Here is a 22,303-nt window from a genome sequence, read left to right on the forward strand (position 1 = left end):
TGCAACATGCTGGGAGTTGTAGTTATGCAACAGTGGTAGTCATGCAACTTGCTGGGAGTTGTAGTCATGCAACATGCTGGGAGTTGTAGTTATGCAACATGCTGGGAGTTGTAGTCATGCAACATGCTGGGAGTTGTAGTCATGCAACATGCTGGGAGTTGTAGTTATGCAACATGCTGGGAGTTGTAGTCATGCAACATGCTGGGAGTTGTAGTTATGCAACATGCTGGGAGTTGTAGTCATGCAACATGCTGGGAGTTGTAGTCATCAACATGCCGGGAGTTGTAGATTTGTAACATTCCGGGAGTTGTAGTCATCAACATGCTGGGAGTTGTAGATTTGTAACATGCTGGGAGTTGTAGTCATGCAACATGCTGGGAGTTGTAGTCATCAACATGCCGGGAGTTGTAGATTTGTAACATGCTGGGAGTTGTAGATTTGTAACATGCTGGGAGTTGTAGATTTGTAACATGCTGGGAGTTGTAGTCATCAATATGCTAGGAGTTGTAGATTTGTAACATGCTGGGAGTTGTAGTTTTGCAAGGGCCAAAGGTTGGGGAACAGGTGGGTGTATGGATATGAGTCGCTCCGTGTTGCTAGGCAACCAATATTGGAAAATACAGAGTGTAACAGAGATGACTCTTTCTATAATCCTTACATCTGTGTCTGCGCCATTTTTTGACAGGGAAAGTCGTCCATGATGCTGTAGCCCGGATCATATGGTGGTTTTGCGCGCCGTCTACATTCGCAGTCACGCGCGTCTATTTATGACCTCTCTGCTGTACAGTATTGTTCTCTGCATTCAGCCGTCTTTTGTACAAATCTGCGCCATTTCTGTCCAAGCAATGTCACTGCGGCGAGACGACATCATGTGACCACATCAATCAACGAGGTCACCGGGAGATACTCCTGTGCATCACATATAAGCGCCGGACGATCCGTCCTTCTAGATCAGTGATCTGCAGCTTCAGGGCATTATGGGAGTTGTAGTTTTGCACCAGCTGGAGAGCCGCAGGATCGGAGACCATTGTTCTGGTTGATCGGATGCCGGACTAAAGGAATTTGTTAATAACAATGAAAAAATAATTTTACTTTGTTTCTTATTCTAACCTCCTCTTCTTGGTTTTTTGTTTTTTCTTCTCGCAGGTCGATTCGCCGCGTTATTTGCACCATGTCGGTGATCGTGGCGCAGTCTCATCATATATTCGGCCTCCAATCTAAAGTCGCCAATAATGTCTGTTTCTTCGACGAACAAACCGTCATCTTCCCGTCCGGCAACAACTGCATCAAGTATAACGTGGACCAGAAATGGCAGAAGTTCATTCCAGGTGGGCGCCGGCGAGGACGCGGTGGGGGCGGGGCGTCTGGTGTAATGGACGGAGCTGTTATTAAAATTTTAAGTTACACTTAACCAGCTTATAAAACATAACATTAAAGGGGTTATCCAGGGAAAAAACTTCTGTACATATATATATATATATATATATATATATATATATATATATCAACTGGCTCCAGAAAGGTAAACAGATTTGTAAATTACTTCTATTAAAAAATCTTAATCCTTTCAGTACTTATGAGCTGCTGAAGTTGAGTTGTTCTTTTCTTTCTAAGTGCTCTCTGATGACACCTGTCTCGGGAACTGTCCAGAGTAGAAGCAAATCCCCATAGCAAACCTCTTCTACTCTGTGCAGTTCCCGAGACAAGCAGAGATGTCAGCAGAGAGCACTGTTACCAGACAGAAAAGAACAACTCAACTTCAGCACCTGATAATTATTGGAAGGATTAAGAATTTTTAATAAAAGTAATTTACAAATCTGTTTACCGTAACTTTCTGGAGCCAGTTGATGTAAAAAAAAAAAAAAAAAAGTTTTTCCTGGAATACCCCTTTAAATAAAACCAACTGAAATGAAATTGCGACCGCTAAATAAGAAAAAAAAAATTAAGATCTTTGAAATAATGCGAGCGTAATTTTACTATACATCAGGAATATTTTATGGCGCAAAAATACGACAGGAAAAATGCTGTGTGAACATAGCGAGACTCATAACACAGATCCACAGGGCTTCCTATAAAATATACTGTATAAAAAAAAGAACAATTGCGGAGTGGAATTGAAAAAAATTCTCCAATTTGGGGCATGCTGGGAGTTGTAGTTTTGCAACATCTGGAGGTCCATAGTTTTGAGACCATTGTTCTAATGCAATTGTTGCAAAACTACAACTCCCAGCTTTGTCCAAGCATGCTGGGAGTTGTAGTTTTGCAACATGTGAAGGTCCACAGTTTCAAGACCATTGTTCTAGTACAACAGTTGCAAAACTACAACTCCCAGCATGCCCGGACAGCCGTTGGCTGTCCGGGCATGCTGGGAGTTGTAGTTTTGTAACATGTGCAGGTCCACAGTTTCAAAACCATTGACATACGTTGACTATAAAGTCCCCCGACAGACCGTGACCCCAACAATCACCCTATATTGACCCCTCTATCTTTTATTTTAGCCTATGATGCTCTGTGAGGGCTCGTTTTTTGCGGGGTGAGCTGTAGATGTGTATGACTTCCCTGTCTCCTTTGTCTCCAGGTTCAGAGAAGAGTCAGGGCATGCAGGCCTTAGCCATCAGCCCCAATCGCCGGTACCTGGCCATGGCCGAGAAGGGCTCCGACAAGGCTACCATCACCATCTATGACCTGGCGTCCATGCCGTTCAAGAAGCGCAAAGTGCTGAGCGCCCCCGACTTCACCGCACACGAGTTTGTCAGCGTCGCCTTCTCTCCGGACTCCAAGTACCTGGTGGCCCTGTCCGGCTCTCCGGAGTGGCAGATCATCTTCTGGATGTGGGAGAAACAGAAAGTGATGGCGACCGTGAGGGCAGACAGTCACAGCAGCCATATCTACCAGGTGACCCCACATATTATCTGGGCTCCTCAGTATATATCCTTATCTACCAGGTGACCCCATATTATCTGGGCTCCTCAGTATATATCCTTATCTATCAGGTGACCCCCATATTATCTGGGCTCCTCAGTATATATCCTTATCTACCAGGTGACCCCCCATATTATCTGGGCTCCTCAGTATATATCCTTATCTATCAGGTGACCCCCACATTATCTGGGCTCCTCAGTATATATCCTTATCTACCAGGTGACCCCCACATTATCTGGGCTCCGCAGTATATATCCTTATCTACCAGGTGACCCCCATATTATCTGGGCTCCTCAGTATATATCCTTATCTATCAGGTGATCCCCACATTATCTGGGCTCCTCAGTATATATCCTTATCTACCAGGTGACCCCCCCCCCCCCACATTATCTGGGCTCCTCAGTATATATCTTATCTACCAGGTGACCCCATATTATCTGTGCTCCTCAGTATATATCCTTATCTACCAGGTGACCCCCCCCCATATTATCTGGGCTCCTCAGTATATATCCTTATGTACCAGGTGACCCCCCATATTATCTGGGCTCCTCAGTATATATCCTTATCTATCAGGTGACCCCATATTATCTGGGCTCCGCAGTATATATCCTTATCTATCAGGTGACCCCCCCCCCACATTATCTGGGCTCCTCAGTATATATCCTTATCTATCAGGTGACCCCATATTATCTGGGCTCCTCAGTATATATCCTTATCTATCAGGTGACCCCATATTATCTGGGCTCCTCAGTATATATCCTTATCTATCAGGTGACCCCACATTATCTGGGCTCCGCAGTATATATCCTTATCTACCAGGTGACCCCCCACATTATCTGGGCTCCTCAGTATATATCCTTAGCTATCAGGTGACCCCCCCCCCCCATATTATCTGGGCTCCTCAGTATATATCCTTAGCTATCAGGTGACCCCCCCCCCCCCATATTATCTGAGCTCCTCAGTATATATCCTTATCTATCAGGGGACCCCCCCCCCCCCCCATATTATCTGAGCTCCTCAGTATATATCCTTATCTATCAGGGGACCCCATATTATCTGGGCTCCTCAGTATATATCCTTATCTATCAGGTGACCCCACATTATCTGGGCTCCCCAGTATATATCCTTATCTATCAGGTGACCCCCCCATATTATCTGGGCTCCTCAGTATATATCCTTATCTACCAGGTGACCCCACATTATCTGGGCTCCTCAGTATATATCCTTATCTACCAGGTGACCCCACATTATCTGGGCTCCACAGTATATATCCCTATCTACCAGGTGACCCCCCCATATTATCTGGGCTCCTCAGTATATATCCTTATCTATCAGGTGACCCCCCCCCCCCCCATATTATCTGGGCTCCTCAGTATATATCCTTATCTACCAGGTGACCCCACATTATCTGGGCTCCGCAGTATATATCCTTATCTACCAGGTGACCCCCCACATTATCTGGACTCCTCAGTATATATCCTTACCTACCAGGTGACCCCCCATATTATCTGGGCTCCTTAGTATATATCTTATCTACCAGGTGACCCCCCATATTATCTGGGCTCCTCAGTATATATCCTTATCTATCAGGTGACCCCCCCATATTATCTGGGCTCCTCAGTATATATCCTTATCTACCAGGTGACCCCCATATTATCTGGGCTCCTCAGTATATATCCTTATCTATCAGGTGACCCCCACATTATCTGGGCTCCTCAGTATATATCCTTATCTACCAGGTGACCCCCACATTATCTGGGCTCCGCAGTATATATCCATATCTACCAGGTGACCCCCATATTATCTGGGCTCCTCAGTATATATCCTTATCTATCAGGTGATCCCCACATTATCTGGGCTCCTCAGTATATATCCTTATCTACCAGGTGATCCCCACATTATCTGGGCTCCTCAGTATATATCCTTATCTACCAGGTGACCCCCCCACATTATCTGGGCTCCTCAGTATATATCCTTATCTACCAGGTGACCCCCCCCCCCCCCCACATTATCTGGGCTCCTCAGTATATATCTTATCTACCAGGTGACCCCATATTATCTGGGCTCCTCAGTATATATCCTTATCTACCAGGTGACCCCCCCATATTATCTGGGCTCCTCAGTATATATCCTTATCTACCAGGTGACCCCCCATATTATCTGGGCTCCTCAGTATATATCCTTATCTATCAGGTGACCCCATATTATCTGGGCTCCGCAGTATATATCCTTATCTATCAGTTGACCCCCCCCCCACATTATCTGGGCTCCTCAGTATATATCCTTATCTATCAGGTGACCCCATATTATCTGGGCTCCTCAGTATATATCCTTATCTATCAGGTGACCCCACATTATCTGGGCTCCGCAGTATATATCCTTATCTACCAGGTGACCCCCCCACATTATCTGGGCTCCTCAGTATATATCCTTAGCTATCAGGTGACCCCCCCCCCCCATATTATCTGAGCTCCTCAGTATATATCCTTATCTATCAGGTGACCCCATATTATCTGGGCTCCTCAGTATATATCCTTATCTATCAGGGGACCCCATATTATCTGGGCTCCTCAGTATATATCCTTATCTAACAGGTGACCCCACATTATCTGGGCTCCTCAGTATATATCCTTATCTATCAGGTGACCCCCCCATATTATCTGGGCTCCTCAGTATATATCCCTATCTACCAGGTGACCCCATATTATCTGGGCTCCTCAGTATATATCCTTATCTACCAGGTGACCCCCCCATATTATCTGGGCTCCTCAGTATATATCCTTATCTATCAGGTGACCCCATATTATCTGGGCTCCTCAGTATATATCCTTATCTACCAGGTGACCCCCCCCCCCCATATTATCTGGGTTCCTCAGTATATATCCTTATCTATCAGGTGACCCCATATTATCTGGGCTCCTCAGTATATATCCTTATCTACCAGGTGACCCCCCCATATTATCTGGGCTCCTCAGTATATATCCTTATCTATCAGGTGACCCCATATTATCTGGGCTCCTCAGTATATATCCTTATCTACCAGGTGACCCCCCCCCCCACATTATCTGGGCTCCTCAGTATATATCCTTATCTATCAGGTGACCCCATATTATCTGGGCTCCTCAGTATATATCCTTATCTATCAGGTGACCCCCCCCCATATTATCTGGGCTCCTCAGTATATATCCTTATCTACCAGGTGACCCCATATTATCTGGGCTCCTCAGTATATATCCTTATCTATCAGGTGACCCCATATTATCTGGGCTCCGCATTATATATCCTTATCTATCAGGTGACCCTATATTATCTGGGCTCCTCAGTATATATCCTTATCTACCAGGTGACCCCCCCCCCCCCAAATTATCTGGGCTCCGCAGTATATATCCTTATCTACCAGGTGGCCCCACATTATCTGGGCTCCTCAGTATATATCCTTATCTACCAGGTGACCCCCCCCCCCCCACATTATCTGGGCTCCTCAGTATATATCCTTATCTATCAGGTGATCCTATATTATCTGGGCTCCTCAGTATATATCCTTATCTACCAGGTGACCCCCCCCCCCACATTATCTGGGCTCCTCAGTATATATCATTATCTACCATGTGACCCAACATTATCTGGGCTCCTCAGTATATATCTTATCTACCAGGTGACCCCATATTATCTGGGCTCCTCAGTATATATCCTTATCTACCAGGTGACCCCCCCATATTATCTGGGCTCCTCAGTATATATCCTTATCTACCAGGTGACCCCCCATATTATCTGGGCTCCTCAGTATATATCCTTATCTATCAGGTGACCCCATATTATCTGGGCTCCGCAGTATATATCCTTATCTATCAGTTGACCCCCCCCCCCCCACATTATCTGGGCTCCGCAGTATATATCCTTATCTACCAGGTGACCCCCCCACATTATCTGGACTCCTCAGTATATATCCTTAGCTATCAGGTGACCCCCCCCCCCCATATTATCTGAGCTCCTCAGTATATATCCTTATCTATCAGGGGACCCCATATTATCTGGGCTCCTCAGTATATATCCTTATCTATCAGGTGACCCCACATTATCTGGGCTCCTCAGTATATATCCTTATCTATCAGGTGACCCCCCCATATTATCTGGGCTCCTCAGTATATATCCTTATCTATCAGGGGACCCCACATTATATGGGCTCCTCAGTATATATCCTTATCTACCAGGTGACCCCACATTATCTGGGCTCCTCAGTATATATCCTTATCTATCAGGTGACCCCCCCATATTATCTGGGCTCCTCAGTATATATCCCTATCTACCAGGTGACCCCATATTATCTGGGCTCCTCAGTATATATCCTTATCTACCAGGTGACCCCCCCATATTATCTGGGCTCCTCAGTATATATCCTTATCTATCAGGTGACCCCATATTATCTGGGCTCCTCAGTATATATCCTTATCTACCAGGTGACCCCCCCCCCATATTATCTGGGCTCCTCAGTATATATCCTTATCTACCAGGTGACCCCCCCCCATATTATCTGGGTTCCTCAGTATATATCCTTATCTACCAGGTGACCCCCCCCCCCACATTATCTGGGCTCCTCAGTATATATCCTTATCTACCAGGTGACCCCCCATATTATCTGGGCTCCTCAGTATATATCCTTATCTACCAGGTGACCCCCCACATTATCTGGGCTCCTCAGTATATATCCTTATCTATCAGGTGACCCCCCCCCCCATATTATCTGAGCTCCTCAGTATATATCCTTATCTACCAGGTGACCCCACATTATCTGGGCTCCGCAGTATATATCCTTATCTATCAGGTGACCCCCCCATATTATCTGGGCTCCTCAGTATATATCCTTATCTACCAGGTGACCCCATATTATCTGGGCTCCTCAGTATATATCCTTATCTACCAGGTGACCCCATATTATCTGGGCTCCGCATTATATATCCTTATCTATCAGGTGACCCTATATTATCTGGGCTCCTCAGTATATATCCTTATCTACCAGGTGACCCCCCCATATTATCTGGGCTCCTCAGTATATATCCTTATCTATCAGGTGACCCCATATTATCTGGGCTCCGCATTATATATCCTTATCTATCAGGTGACCCTATATTATCTGGGCTCCTCAGTATATATCCTTATCTACCAGGTGACCCCCCCCCCCCCAAATTATCTGGGCTCCGCAGTATATATCCTTATCTACCAGGTGGCCCCACATTATCTGGGCTCCTCAGTATATATCCTTATCTACCAGGTGACCCCCCCCCCCCACATTATCTGGGCTCCGCAGTATATATCCTTATCTACCAGGTGGCCCCACATTATCTGGGCTCCTCAGTATATATCCTTATCTATCAGGTGACCCTATATTATCTGGGCTCCTCAGTATATATCCTTATCTACCAGGTGACCCCCCCCCCACATTATCTGGGCTCTGCAGTATATATCCTTATCTACCAGGTGGCCCCACATTATCTGGGCTCCTCAGTATATATCCTTATCTACCAGGTGACCCCCCATATTATCTGGGCTCCTCAGTATATATCCTTATCTATCAGGTGACCCCCACATTATCTGGGCTCCTCAGTATATATCCTTATCTACCAGGTGACCCCCCATATTATCTGGGCTCTGCAGTATATATCCTTATCTACCAGGTGGCCCCACATTATCTGGGCTCCTCAGTATATATCCTTATCTATCAGGTGACCCCCATATTATCTGGGCTCCTCAGTATATATCCTTATCTACCAGGTGACCCCCCATATTATCTGGGCTCCTCAGTATATATCCTTATCTACCTGGTGGCCCCACATTATCTGGGCTCCTCAGTATATATCCTTATCTATCAGGTGACCCTATATTATCTGGGCTCCGCAGTATATATCCTTATCTACCAGGTGACCCCCCCCCCCACATTATCTGGGCTCTGCAGTATATATCCTTATCTACCAGGTGGCCCCACATTATCTGGGCTCCTCAGTATATATCCTTATCTATCAGGTGACCCTATATTATCTGGGCTCCGCAGTATATATCCTTATGCTCCTGCAGCTTTGTATTACTCTATTTTAGTGTTCCCCAACCCATTGCAAGTCTACTACTCTCATCATTCCCTGCAGCGCTGCACCCTTTGTTGCAGTGTTCCACTAACCCCTGGCTTTACAGCTACTTCAGAACTGCACCTCCCATCATGCCCTGAGAGATTTGCACCATCTATAGCAGTGATCCCAGGCCTATAGCTTTTCAGCTGCTGCAGAACTACAACTCCCAATCATGCACATTTTTGTTAGGAGTGTCTGACGTTCTGGCCCAGTCAGTGCATGTTGATCCGAATTCTGTCTCTTCACGTGTCAGGTGACCTTTAACCCCCATGACAATGCCCAGATCTGCGTCACAGGTCATGGGGTCTTCAAGATCTTTCGCTACGTGGACGGGAATTTGAAACAGACAAACTTTCTGAAAGTGGAAGCACAGAACTTCCTGAGCCACGCGTGGCTGTCCGAAGACCGAATCATCTGTGGGACGGACACCGGGAAGCTCTGTCTGTGGGAGTCTGGAGATCTGCGATGGGAACAGAACATCGGGGGGAGCTCCAGGGTGCAGCGCTATTCTGAGAAGAGACGGGCGTCTTCTGAGGACGGACGGTACGTAAGACCATCTCTAGGGCTAACAGCATGTGCCCTACAGTATAAGAGATAAATGTATGATCCATGGGACCAGTGCTCCTCGAGTGCCCCATGTGAGCGAAGCGGTAGAGTGCCTGTCTGATCGTCGCTTCACTGTCAGTGGGAGTGGCTTAGATATTGCAGTACTGTGCTTAGCTGTTAATCCCATAGAGAATGAATGGAGAGGCCTCACAGGTGCACTATCACTCCACTCACACAGGGCACTACCGCTCCACTCACACAGGGCACTACCGCTCCACTCACACAGGGCACTACTGCTCCACTCACACAGGGCACTACCTCTCCACACACACAGGGCACTATCACTCCATTCACACAGGGCACTACCGCTCCACTCACACAGGGCACTACCGCTCCACACACACAGGGCACTACCGCTCCACTCAAACAGGGCACTACCGCTCCACTCACACAGGGCACTACCACTCCACTCACACAGGGCACTACCGCTCCACTCACACAGGGCACTACTGCTCCACTCACACAGGGCACTACCGCTCCACTCACACAGGGCACTACCGCTCCACTCACACAGGGCACTACCGCTCCACTCACACAGGGCACTACCGCTCCACTCACACAGGGCACTACCGCTCCACTCACACAGGGCACTACCCCTCAACTCACATGGCGTGGCCGTGATATCACGAGGGGCCTGGTCGCAGCACTGCGGCTGCTTCTCTAAGCCTTCTGAACCGGATGTTCAGAAGGCCGGGGAACGGGAGTACCAGTTTAAAGGGGTAGTCCAGTCCTGAAAAACTTATACCCTATCCTAAGTATAGGGGATTAGTTTCAGATCGTGGGGCGGGGGTCACACTGCTGGGGCCCCCCGCGATCTCCTGTACGGGGCCCCGGCTCGCTGGCCAGAGAGCGCATGTCGACCACAGCACAAAGCGGCGGCCGACACGCCCCCTCAATAGAGCAAGGCAGCGCTCCGGCTTTGCCATAGGGTTGTATAGAGGGGAAGTCAGCCGCCGCTTCGTCTGGTGGTCAACATGCCCCCTTCCTGCGGGCTGCTGGGGCCCCATACGGGAGATTGCGGGTGGTCCCAGCGGTCGGACTTATGCCCTATCCTTAGGATAGGGGATACGTTTTTCAAGACTGGAGATCTCCTTTAAGTACTCTACGATTACCGAAACTTTTTTTAATTTCTTGTGACAGCAGTGGTCGAACGTGACCTCACTGACACTCATGATTAAGATCTGCCCCCAGTAGTTTGGTAGTTTCCCCTCAAAAAGTCCCCTTTAAAAGCAAATAATCGAAATCCCACTCACCTTCCTTTCGCCCCCACACTGAGGCCTCCGCATCCTCCGCTCTGTTAGTGGTGCAGGACCTTCTCCTGCACCAGCAGGTCCTGCACCACTCCAGGTAATGGAGCGAACAAGGCCTGGGGGCAGAAACAGAGGAAAGGTGGGAGGGATGTCTATTTTTTATGGTCTGAAGATATTGGGATGGGTAGGACTTTTGCACATATACAAATACTTGGGCAAATGTCTAAAATCTGCACCAATACCAATATCTGTATCATGACATCCCTACCACAGAGGTAACAAATGTCACCATAATGGAGTGTATATAGTCATACGTGACACACAGGTCCTCTCTTTTGCTCTATAGCGCCCTCTCTGCCTTGGGCAGCACCTCATCCTCCCCTTTGCACATCAATTCCATTTTGGCCTATTCCAAAGGATTCCTGTGTTCCGGCGGCCCCGGCACCGTCTGCATGTTTGAGAAAGTGGAAGATCAGGAATTCTACAAGAGAGGACGTAACATTACGGTAAAGATGCTGAATATGGCGGCTGATGTACTATGTCTTATATATATCATCTATGACGTGTCCATCCTGTCTCCTCAGATCCCGCAGGATAAGAATGGTGGCGATTCTGTCCTGTCTGAGCAGCAGGAAGTCCTGTGTATGTGTCTGAGCCCCTCCGAGGAGACGGTCATCATCAGTACGGATAAAAACCAACTCTACAGCATCGCCTTGTCCTCCGCGGACATCAATAAGGTAAAATAGAGCGGAGCAGCATATAGAGGTCCTACAAGATGTCTCCTTCTGTTAAAGGGGTACTCCGCTGCTCAGCGTTTGGAACAAACGAGCTGGCCAGGGAGCTCGTGATGTCATAGCCCCACCCTCTAATGCAGTCATGCCCCGCCCCCTCAATGCAAGTCTATGGGAGGGGGCGTGACGTCTGTCACGCCCCCTCCCATAGAATTGCATTGAGGGGGCGGAGCGTGATGCCATGAGGGGGCGGGGCTATGATGTCACGAGCTGCCAGCTCCAGCGTTCGGAACATTTTGTTCCAGACGCTGAGCAGCGGAGTACCCCTTTAAGGTGTTTCCTAGTTTTGTCTGGTTCAGGAAATGCTGGGTGACCAGTAGAGACTGTGATGGGGATCTGAGTTCATATCTCTATGACCATAAGACCACGGTCAGGTGACCCTTCTTTTTACCCATTTCCAATTACCTTGTAATTATTTATTCACCTCGTAGGGCGACGATGTTCACTTTGAGTTCCTGACTGAGCCTTGGCATTCCGCTGCCATCACAGGACTGAGCGTCTGTATCCGTAAACCTCTGATCGCCACCTGCTCGCTGGACCACTCCGTCCGCATCTGGAACTACGAGAACAAGTAATGACGCTGTAAATATATCCCAATTTACATTGCATGAAAATGTATGTACACACTACACCAGCAGAATAGTGAGTACAGCTCTGGAGTAAAATACAGGATATAACTCAGGATCAGTACAGGATAAGTAATGTAATGTATGTACACAGTGATCTCACCAGCAGAATAGTGAGTACAGCTCTGGAGTAAAATACAGGATATAACTCTGGATCAGTACAGGATAAGTAATGTAATGTATGTACACAGTGACCTCACCAGCAGAATAGTGAGTACAGCTCTGGAGTATAATACAGGATATAACTCAGGATCAGTACAGGATAAGTAATGTAATGTATGTACACAGTGACCCCACCAGCAGAATAGTGAGTACAGCTCTGGAGTATAATACAGGATATAACTCAGGATCAGTACAGGATAAGTAATGTAATGTATGTACACAGTGACCTCACCAGCAGAATAGTGAGTACAGCTCTGGAGTATAATACAGGATATAACACAGGATCAGTACAGGATCAGTAATGTAATGTATGTACACAGTGACCTCACCAGCAGAATAGTGAGTACAGCTCTGGAGTATAATACAGGATATAACTCAGGATCAGTACAGGATCAGTAATGTAATGTATGTACACAGTGACCTCACCAGCAGAATAGTGAGTACAGCTCTGGAGTATAATACAGGATATAACTCAGGATCAGTACAGGATCAGTAATGTAATGTATGTACACAGTGACCTCACCAGCAGAATAGTGAGTACAGCTCTGGAGTGTAATACAGGATATAACACAGGATCAGTACAGGATAAGTAATGTAATGTATGTACACAGTGACCTCACCAGCAGAATAGTGAGTGCAGCTCTGGGGTATAATACAGGATATAACTCAGGATCAGTACAGGATAAGTAATGTAATGTATGTACACAGTGATCTCACCAGCAGAATAGTGAGTACAGCTCTGGAGTGTAATACAGGATATAACACAGGATCAGTACAGGATAAGTAATGTAATGTATGTACACAGTGACCCCACCAGCAGAGTAGTGAGTACAGCTCTGGAGTATAATACAGGATATAACTCAGGATCAGTACAGGATAAGTAATGTAATGTATGTACACAGTGACCTCACCAGCATAATAGTGAGTACAGCTCTGGAGTATAATACAGGATATAACACAGGATCAGTACAGGATAAGTAATGTAATGTATGTACACAGTGACCTCACCAGCAGAAGAGTGAGTACAGCTCTGGAGTATAATACAGGATATAACTCAGGATCAGTACAGGATCAGTAATGTAATGTATGTACACAGTGACCTCATCAGCAGAATAGTGAGTATAGCTCTGGAGTATAATACAGGATATAACTCAGGATCAGTACAGGATCAGTAATGTAATGTATGTACACAGTGACCTCACCAGCAGAATAGTGAGTACAGCTCTGGAGTGTAATACAGGATATAACACAGGATCAGTACAGGATAAGTAATGTAATGTATGTACACAGTGACCTCACCAGCAGAATAGTGAGTGCAGCTCTGGGGTATAATACAGGATATAACTCAGGATCAGTACAGGATAAGTAATGTAATGTATGTACACAGTGATCTCACCAGCAGAATAGTGAGTACATCTCTGGAGTGTAATACAGGATATAACACAGGATCAGTACAGGATAAGTAATGTAATGTATGTACACAGTGACCTCACCAGCAGAATAGTGAGTACAGCTCTGGAGTATAATACAGGATATACCTCAGGATCAGTACAGGATAAGTAATGTAATGTATGTACACAGTGACCTCACCAACAGACTTGTAAGTACAGCTCCGCAGTATAATACAGGATATAACTCAGGATCAGTACAGGATAAGTAATGTAATGTATGTACACAGTGACCTCACCAGCAGAATAGTGAGTACAGCTTTGGAGTATAATACAGGATATAACTCAGGATCAGTACAGGATAAGTAATGTAATGTATGTACACAGTGACCTCACCTGCAGAATAGTGAGTACAGATCTGGAGTATAATACAGGATATAACTCAGGATCAGTACAGGATAAGTAATGTAATGTATGTACACAGTGACCTCACCAGCAGAATAGTGAGTACAGATCTGGAGTATAATACAGGATATAACTCAGGATCAGTACAGGATAAGTAATGTAATGTCTGTACACAGTGACATCACCAGCAGAATAGTGAGTACAGCTCTGGAGTATAATACAGGATATAACTCAGGATCAGTACAGGATAAGTAATGTAATGTATATACACAGTGACCTCACCAGCAGAATAGTCAGTACAGGATATAACAATAATACAGGATATAACTCAGGATCAGTACAGGATAAGTAATGTAATGTATGTACACAGTGACCTCACCAGCAGAATAGTGAGTACAGATCTGGAGTATAATACAGGATATAACTCAGGATCAGTACAGGATAAGTAATGTAATGTATGTACACAGTGACCTCACCAGCAGAATAGTGAGTACAGCTCTGGAGTGTAATACAGAAGCTGAATCGCTGAGCAGTATACTAGTTGGGTCTCCCATTTATATATTGGTTTATTGACATTCATGGCGCAGATAACGTGGCCCCTGGTTGAGCCATATAGGTAACGATCCTGTCTCGTCCATTGGCAGCTCTCTGGAACTGTACAAGGAATTCCAGGAGGAAGCGTACAGCGTCTCTCTGCACCCGTCCGGATTGTACGTTCTGGTGGGATTTTCTGATAAGTTACGTCTAATGAATCTGCTGATTGATGACATCCGGATGTTCAAAGAATTCACAGTCCGCGGATGTAAAGAGGTGACGCACCATCTGTATATAGCTGCTCACATTTAATGGGGCTATCCAGGATGAGAAAAACGCAGCTACTTAATCCAAAATAAAAAACACAAAGCACTTCTCCACTCATGTGACAGTAGCGCTGTTTTTCTAATCCTTGATAAGCCCTTTACCCCTGGGTCTTACTTTCCTCTCCCATTACAGTGCGTCTTCAGTCATGGAGGACACCTCTTCGCTGCTGTGAATGGCAACGTCATCCATATTTACTCCACAACAACCTTTGAGAATGTAATCAACCTGAAAGGCCACAATGGAAAGGTACGTCCCATGATATATACAGGCATTAGGGATTTAGTGTTTCCCAACCAGTGTGCCTCCAGCTGTTACAAAACTACAACTCCCAGCATGTCCGGACAGCCTTAGGCCAGTGTTTTCCAACCAGTGTGCTTCTAGCCATTGCAAAACTACAACTCCCAGCATGTCCGGACAGCCTTAGCCATTGATTTCTATGAATGCCAGGAGAGTCGATCATAAAATCTCAGTCTGTGTTTGCAGCCATCACTCCATCCCTATAACTTGCGGTTCACAATGTACACATGTTGTTCTATCTTTGTGGGCTCAGGTGCGCTCCGTGGCCTGGAGTATGGATGACAGTAAGTTGGTGTCCTGCGGCCTGGACGGAGCCGTCTACGAGTGGAACTCGCTGACCGGCAAGAGGGAGTCGGAGTGTGTCCTGAAATCCTGCAGCTACAGCTGTGTGGCCCTGTCCCCTGACTCTAAAACCATCTTCGCTGTGGGGTCCGACCAGATGCTGAAGGAGATTAGTGATTCACAGGTAACGAGCTATGTATGCGTATTATGTCACCTGCTCCATGCTGCTCTAATCACGGGCAGCATGGAACAGATTCAGGCAGCAGGATGTACACACACACACTCTTGGGCTTTTCAGAGGAACCATAGTTTTAATAGGCTGCTAGAACCCAACTTAGTAGTCACGGAGGAGGTCCCCGCAGCTGCTCCCCGCAGTGCCTCCACAGTGTCACATTTACAGTTTGCACTGAACCTGCATAACAGGACAATAAACGACTCATAAATATATAAGTCCTCAAGGACCAAAGTCCATTTTAGTGTCTGGGAAAGCTGGTGACTCGTTGTAATTTACAGCAAAATAAACTTTAAAGCTCTAATGAAGATGTGACAAATGACTATTATGCAGAACCCGTATTTCTGAAATGGGGCATTATTCCCCACTTCCTGCCACGTATCGCTATTTGTAAGAGACAAAGCTTCCTGCTTCATCTCTATAGCCGCCGTCTCCAGCACAAGACCCAGCATAATGGTAATGTGCGGCGCTGGGCCTAGCACTGGAGACGGCTGCTATAGAGACAAAGCGGGAAGCTCCATCACATATGAAAAGCAATAAATGGCGGGGAGGACAGCGTCCAGTTGCAGCATTTAGGCATTGAATTTGAAATTCATTGCGCACACTGCTGCACAGCGGTCATTAGTCAAAAATTGACTATAGAATTAGAAGTACGCTATAAAGAGGTACTGCGGTGCTCCAGCAGCGCGTGATTCTGACGTCACGGCCACACCCCCTCATGATGCCATGCCCCCTCCATTCATGTCTATGGGAGGGGGCGTGTCGGCCGACACGCCCCTTCCCATATACATGAATGGAGGGGGTGTGGTGTGACATCAGGAGGGGCATGGCCATGACGGCACAACCACTGCCACAGGAACCCGGCGTTTGGTGGTACCCCGCGATCAGACATCAGGATGTCTAGCAGCAGAGTACCCCTTTAAAGAAGATGTCCTGTGAAACTAAATTTATCCCCTATCGATAGGATAGGGGATAAGTGTCTGATCGCTTGGGGTCCAACCGCTGGAACCCCCTGCGATCTCCTCTATGGGGCCCCCGACTCGGCCCCGGCTCTGCTATGCTATTGCGCGTTCCATAACCCAGCACGTCAACTGGTCGAAACACGCCCCCTCCATTCATTTCTATAGGAGAGGCGGAGACACATGAACGCTGTGTCTCCTCCTCTCCCATAGAGATGAATGGAGGGGGCGTGTTTCGATCAGCTGACATGCTTAGTGCGAAGCGTCTTTTCCTAGAGCAGAGCCGGGACACCTTACGGGAGATTGCGGGGGGTCCCAGCGGTCGGACCCCCCACGATCAGACACTTATTTCCTATCCTACATATGGGGGCTAAATTTGTTTTGCTGGACATCTTCTTTAAAGTGAAATGGTTTGCTATGAAGAGAGAAGAGGATTGAGCCTCACTGTGCATAAAGCTGAGGAAACATGGCTGCAAAGCAACGCACGTCACGTGACCAGTGTACCCTTCACCAGGGTGCCCCCCCATTTGCTGCAGAGTGTGCAGTGTGACCAGGTCTAGTGCTATTAACATCATCTTGTGCTGTCACCTGTCTCCATCTCAGATACCCCGGGAAGTGCCGTCCTTCGATGTGACGTACACCACGGTCGCTGTCTCTCATTCCGGACGTATGGTGTTTACTGGCACATCCACCGGGACTATACGCTCCATGAAATACCCGCTGCCTCTTCATAGGGAATACAACGAGTACCAGGCACATGCAGCGCCAGTCACCAGGGTAAGAGGTTTCTGTTCGTTGTGCACCATGTAATTTCCCAGAGCTTATCAGATTAGGTTGTGTTGACACAATTTTTACAGTGTATGGTGAAGATTTCCTGATGTACACCTCTGTAGCAGTGTTTTCCAATCAGGACACCTCCAGCTGTTGCAAAACTACAACTCCTAGCATGCCCAGACAGCCGAAGGCCACTGTTTCCCAACCATTATGCCTCCAGCTGTTGCAAAACTACAACTCCCAGCATGCCCAGACAGCCGAAGGCCACTGTTTCCCAACCATTATGCCTCCAGCTGTTGCAAAACTACAACTCCCAGCATGCCCGGGCAGTCTTTGGCCACTGTTTTCCAACAGCGTGCCTCCAGCTGTTGCAAAACTACAACTCCCAGCATGCCCAGACAGCCGAAGGCCACTGTTTCCCAACCATTATGCCTCCAGCTGTTGCAAAACTACCACTCCCAGCATGCCCGGACAGCCTTTGGCTATGTTCTTGGTCTATCACCCCCAGATCTACTTGTTACACTCAGTTCCCCAAATCACGTACATGTTGCTTCCTGTTTGACTTTCTTACAGCTCATGGTGACATACGATGACCAGAACCTCCTTTCCATTTCTGAAGATGGCTGCCTTATGGTGTGGAAGATTTCCGACAAAGAGAGCCGAGGCCTGAAGCGGGATAAAGAACTGACGTATGCCGAGGAGGTCCTCATCACCAGGTCTGACCTGGAGGAGAAGGTGAGGATGAACATCAGACCATTACAGTGCTGTCTACGATGGGTCCAAGATCCACACTATCTAAATAGATATACAAGTGATGTTGCAGCACCTGCTGTATTCATTCCCTGCCTGCTCCTCTGCCTGTGGTATTGTTCAGCACAAGGCAGCATGTGGTATCCACACCTAACTCTTTCCTAAATGTCCCAATAAAACAAAAATATATACATACACGTAGGGAGACGGTGATGTAGGTGTAGGGGCTATTCAGAGGTGATGACATTACTCTGGGGGCTGGGCTGGAGCTCAAAGACCAGAGGGGAGATGCTTAGACGACATACCGGCAATGAGAGGACACAACTTCCTGTCAGCAAGCCAAGTTGCTGCTGCGACAACACCACACTGACAATGAAAGAACTACACTACTTCCTGTCAGGAGTCAGGGAACTAGAGACAACACCACAGTTACATTGAGAGGACTACATAACTTCCCGTCTAGGGATTTCAAGCAAAAAAAAATGCTGAAGCCAGGATAATGTGTGATAACAATATATTTGTAAGTTATATATCTTTTTTAAATACAATTTCATGATAAAGGAATACCCCTTTAAGATATATGTTAGAAGTCTATGTATAGAATATGACTAGAGCGTTCTGCCCATGTCACATGTATGTGCCCCAGTGTGCCCAGAAGCTTCCATCTCCTATAATGCTCGGTGTTCTCAGATAAGGAGAAGATATCACTGAGCAAATACTTTTCTTTTTATCGTTGTCGATAATAGAACCAGGTGATGCTGGAACTGAAGACTCGTGTGGAGGAGCTGAAGATGGAGAGCGAGTATCAGCTGCGACTAAAGGACATGAACTACAACGAGAAACTCAAGGAGCTGACCGAGAAATTCATCCAGGAAATGGAGGTTCTGAAGACGACAAACCAGGTACCACATACAATGACCCACATCCCGTAATCCTCACCCGGTGCCATCTACTGGTAGACTGAAGTATCACTACTCCCCCATTCATCCAGGTACTGAAAGCTGAAGCCGAAAAACAAGAACTGAAGCATCAGGAGGACTTAGCCGAAGTGATAGAGAAACATTCCCGGGAGCTGCAGGATTTGGGTACATATTTGTATATTTGTATTATTATTATTATTTTTTTTATTCCTTTAAAATTAAAGGAGTACTCCGGCAAAAAACATCTTATCCAATATCTGAAGGATAAGGGATAAGATGTCTGATCGGAGGGGTCCTGCTGCTGGGAACCCCCGAGATCTCTGGCGCGGCACCCTGGTCATCCATGAACGGAGCGAACTCTGCTCCGTGCCACATGACTGGTGATTACAGCCACCACGCTCCCTTCCATTCATGTCTATGGGAGGAGGCGTGACGGCTACGTAGTAGCCGTCATGCCTCCTCCCATAGACATGAATGGAGGGGGCATAGCGTGACGTGGAGGGGTGGGACCCCCGCGATCAGACATCTTATCCCCCGTCCTTTGGATAGGGGATAAGATGTTTTTGCCGGAGTACACGTTTAAAGGGTTACTCCCGTGGAAAACTTTTTTTTCTTTATCAACTGGTGCCAGAAAGATAAACAGATTTTTAAATGACTTCTATTAAAAAATCTTAATCCTTCTAGTACTTTTTAGGGGCTGTATACTACAGAGGAAATGCTTTAAATTTTTGGATTTCTCTTCTATCACAAGCACAGTGCTCTCTGCTGATATCTGCTGTCCATTTTAGGAACTGTGCAGATCAGGAGAAAATCCTCATAGCAAATATATGCTGCTCGGGACAGTTCCTAAAATGGACAGCAGAGTTCAGCAAAGAGCACTGTGGTGGTGACAGAAGAGAAATCCAAAAATGAAAGCATTTCCTCTGTAGTATACAGCCCCTAAAAAGTACTGGAAGGATTAAGATTTTTTAATAGAAGTGTTTTAAAAATCTGTTTAACTTTCTGGCACCAGTTGATTTAAAAAAAAAAAAAAAAGGTTTCCACGGGAGTACCCCTTTAAAGCATCATCTATAAATATAAGCGGGGTGTAACGCTCATTCAGGCAATAATCGTCCCATGTAAAAGACCTTTATATTAGGAGCTTTCCCAAACTGATACAGAGACACATTGAGGTGCGTACGAAACCCTATATCTTATATCTTGTACTGAGAATGCTGGGGGAGAGCCATACGCTGCCATTATAGCCGGCATAAGAAACCATCCTAGATGTACAGTTCAATGTATCATCCTGGAGCTGAGGCCATTTATCTCACAGAGACTGGATTCAATTGTAACAAACACTCAGATATGAGAAGGATTAGGTCTATACAGATATTTATTATCTGAACAGAAAAAAAGAATGGTACTATTCACTGAAAGCAAGCAGATATCCTGAAACTGCTGAGAAACTGAAATACAAATTCTAAATCCATCGTACAGGAGAGGTCACATGGGTCTGAGGAGATACATTTTGACCAGGAATCGTTTAGGTCGGACTTTTACCTGTCCGATTCCTTCTTTCCCCCTTATATTTTGTGCTTTGATGCTAATCGGAGGATGGGGGTGATAGTTGTCAGTCATTCGGTCTGTGATCTTAAATAGTACCTCTCGTGATCTTGTTAAATGTTATTATCCTCCCAGATCACTGCCCCCATCATGATAAACCGCCCCCAGCCTTTATTTTTATTATTTTTTAGTTTTCTACCTTGATATCGCTCTGTATTTTCTGCTCAGTCTCAGTCAGATTCACAGACTGGGAAGGGGCGTTCCCCAGCAGGCGTGACATCATCTGAAGCCATACAGGGGAGAACTTCCTCCCTCATTCTGCTACACACAGCCCAGAGCAGTTCAGTGTGAGATGAGCTATGATTGGTTAAGGCTGCACAACCACCCCTCAGCACTCCAGACTGCATTTCCTGATTTTGGACTTCTGCCAGGTCAGCAGGAGTCCAAAGTCTGTGCAGTATGTGCTCTGGACAAGATGGGAGACAACTAGTGGCAGCTTTTTTAAACACAAAACTTCATGTTTTTTAAACAAAGTACATTGGAAAGATTTTTTTTATTTACCGTAAGGAGTGCAAGAGCAAAAAATAGTTTTTATGAGAGTGCCCATTTAATGATTTGGCTCAATGATCCCATTCTTGCTTTTCCGCTTCAGAGACGGCAAATAACCAGAAGCTGCTGCTGGAGTATGAGAAGTACCAGGAGCTTCAGGTGAAGTCCCAGCGGATGCAGGAGGACGACGAGCGGCAGCTACATGAGCTGGAGGAGAGCAAGAGCCAGGCCCTGGAGGAGCTGACCGAACACTACGAGGCCAAGCTACACGAAAAGGCCGCTCAGCTGCAGCAGGTCAGGCTTCTGCATAGATCTCCTAGACGGAATTTCCACAGTTCTGTACAAATTCCGTTCAGCAAGGCTTGCCGCGCAATTTCGGCTGAATTTTGGCTGAATTTCTGTGTTCTCTGAACACAGAATTCTGCTGAAATTCAACCCCAATTGAGTTCAATGGGATTCAGCCCGCCACTCTGCAAAATTTCACGACAGGTCTTAAAATTTTGTGGAAAGCGGAATTTCTATGGCGGAATGTCAGCAACGGAAATTCCGCTGTGTGAATGAGACAGCGGAATCCCATCAAAGTCTATGGGCAGGAAATTCTGCCATGTGAACATGTCCTAAAGGGGGCTTCCTACAATAACCACTCATGCCACATGGCTGAGATACAAGAACAATCAGGGCCGGCTCTGCCTATAGGTAAAATAGGCAGCCGCCTAGAGCGCCCTCTTAAAGGAGGGCACCGCCCTGCCTGCCACAAGAAAGTTAGACAGCCAGCATCCGAACCACTCGCTCAGTCAACAGCACAAGGAGGAGGTTTGTTACAGTGTGTCACCCCAGTAGTAAGGTAGGGCGTGTCAAAGGGCGG

General features: G+C 46.5%; 1 protein-coding gene across 2 annotated transcripts in view; it reads left to right on the plus strand.

Moving 5' to 3' along the window:
• The window catches only part of CFAP57 (cilia and flagella associated protein 57), a 57,963-nt gene that overhangs the window by 708 nt on the left and 34,952 nt on the right, over positions 1 to 22,303 (plus strand). For both annotated transcript variants that reach the window (XM_056533018.1, XM_056533019.1), the window contains exons 2-15: positions 1,147 to 1,328; positions 2,579 to 2,895; positions 9,295 to 9,584; positions 11,244 to 11,403; positions 11,482 to 11,634; positions 12,120 to 12,259; positions 14,914 to 15,079; positions 15,263 to 15,376; positions 15,681 to 15,893; positions 17,504 to 17,677; positions 18,248 to 18,409; positions 19,171 to 19,326; positions 19,416 to 19,509; positions 21,542 to 21,732. In XM_056533018.1, the coding sequence (XP_056388993.1) occupies positions 1,172 to 1,328; positions 2,579 to 2,895; positions 9,295 to 9,584; positions 11,244 to 11,403; positions 11,482 to 11,634; positions 12,120 to 12,259; positions 14,914 to 15,079; positions 15,263 to 15,376; positions 15,681 to 15,893; positions 17,504 to 17,677; positions 18,248 to 18,409; positions 19,171 to 19,326; positions 19,416 to 19,509; positions 21,542 to 21,732 (2,487 nt within the window). In that variant the 5' untranslated portion in view covers positions 1,147 to 1,171. The remainder of the gene's footprint in view (positions 1 to 1,146; positions 1,329 to 2,578; positions 2,896 to 9,294; positions 9,585 to 11,243; positions 11,404 to 11,481; positions 11,635 to 12,119; positions 12,260 to 14,913; positions 15,080 to 15,262; positions 15,377 to 15,680; positions 15,894 to 17,503; positions 17,678 to 18,247; positions 18,410 to 19,170; positions 19,327 to 19,415; positions 19,510 to 21,541; positions 21,733 to 22,303) is intronic.

This window comes from Hyla sarda, chromosome 7 (assembly GCF_029499605.1).
Source record: "Hyla sarda isolate aHylSar1 chromosome 7, aHylSar1.hap1, whole genome shotgun sequence".
NCBI classification, from domain to species: Eukaryota; Metazoa; Chordata; class Amphibia; order Anura; family Hylidae; genus Hyla; species Hyla sarda.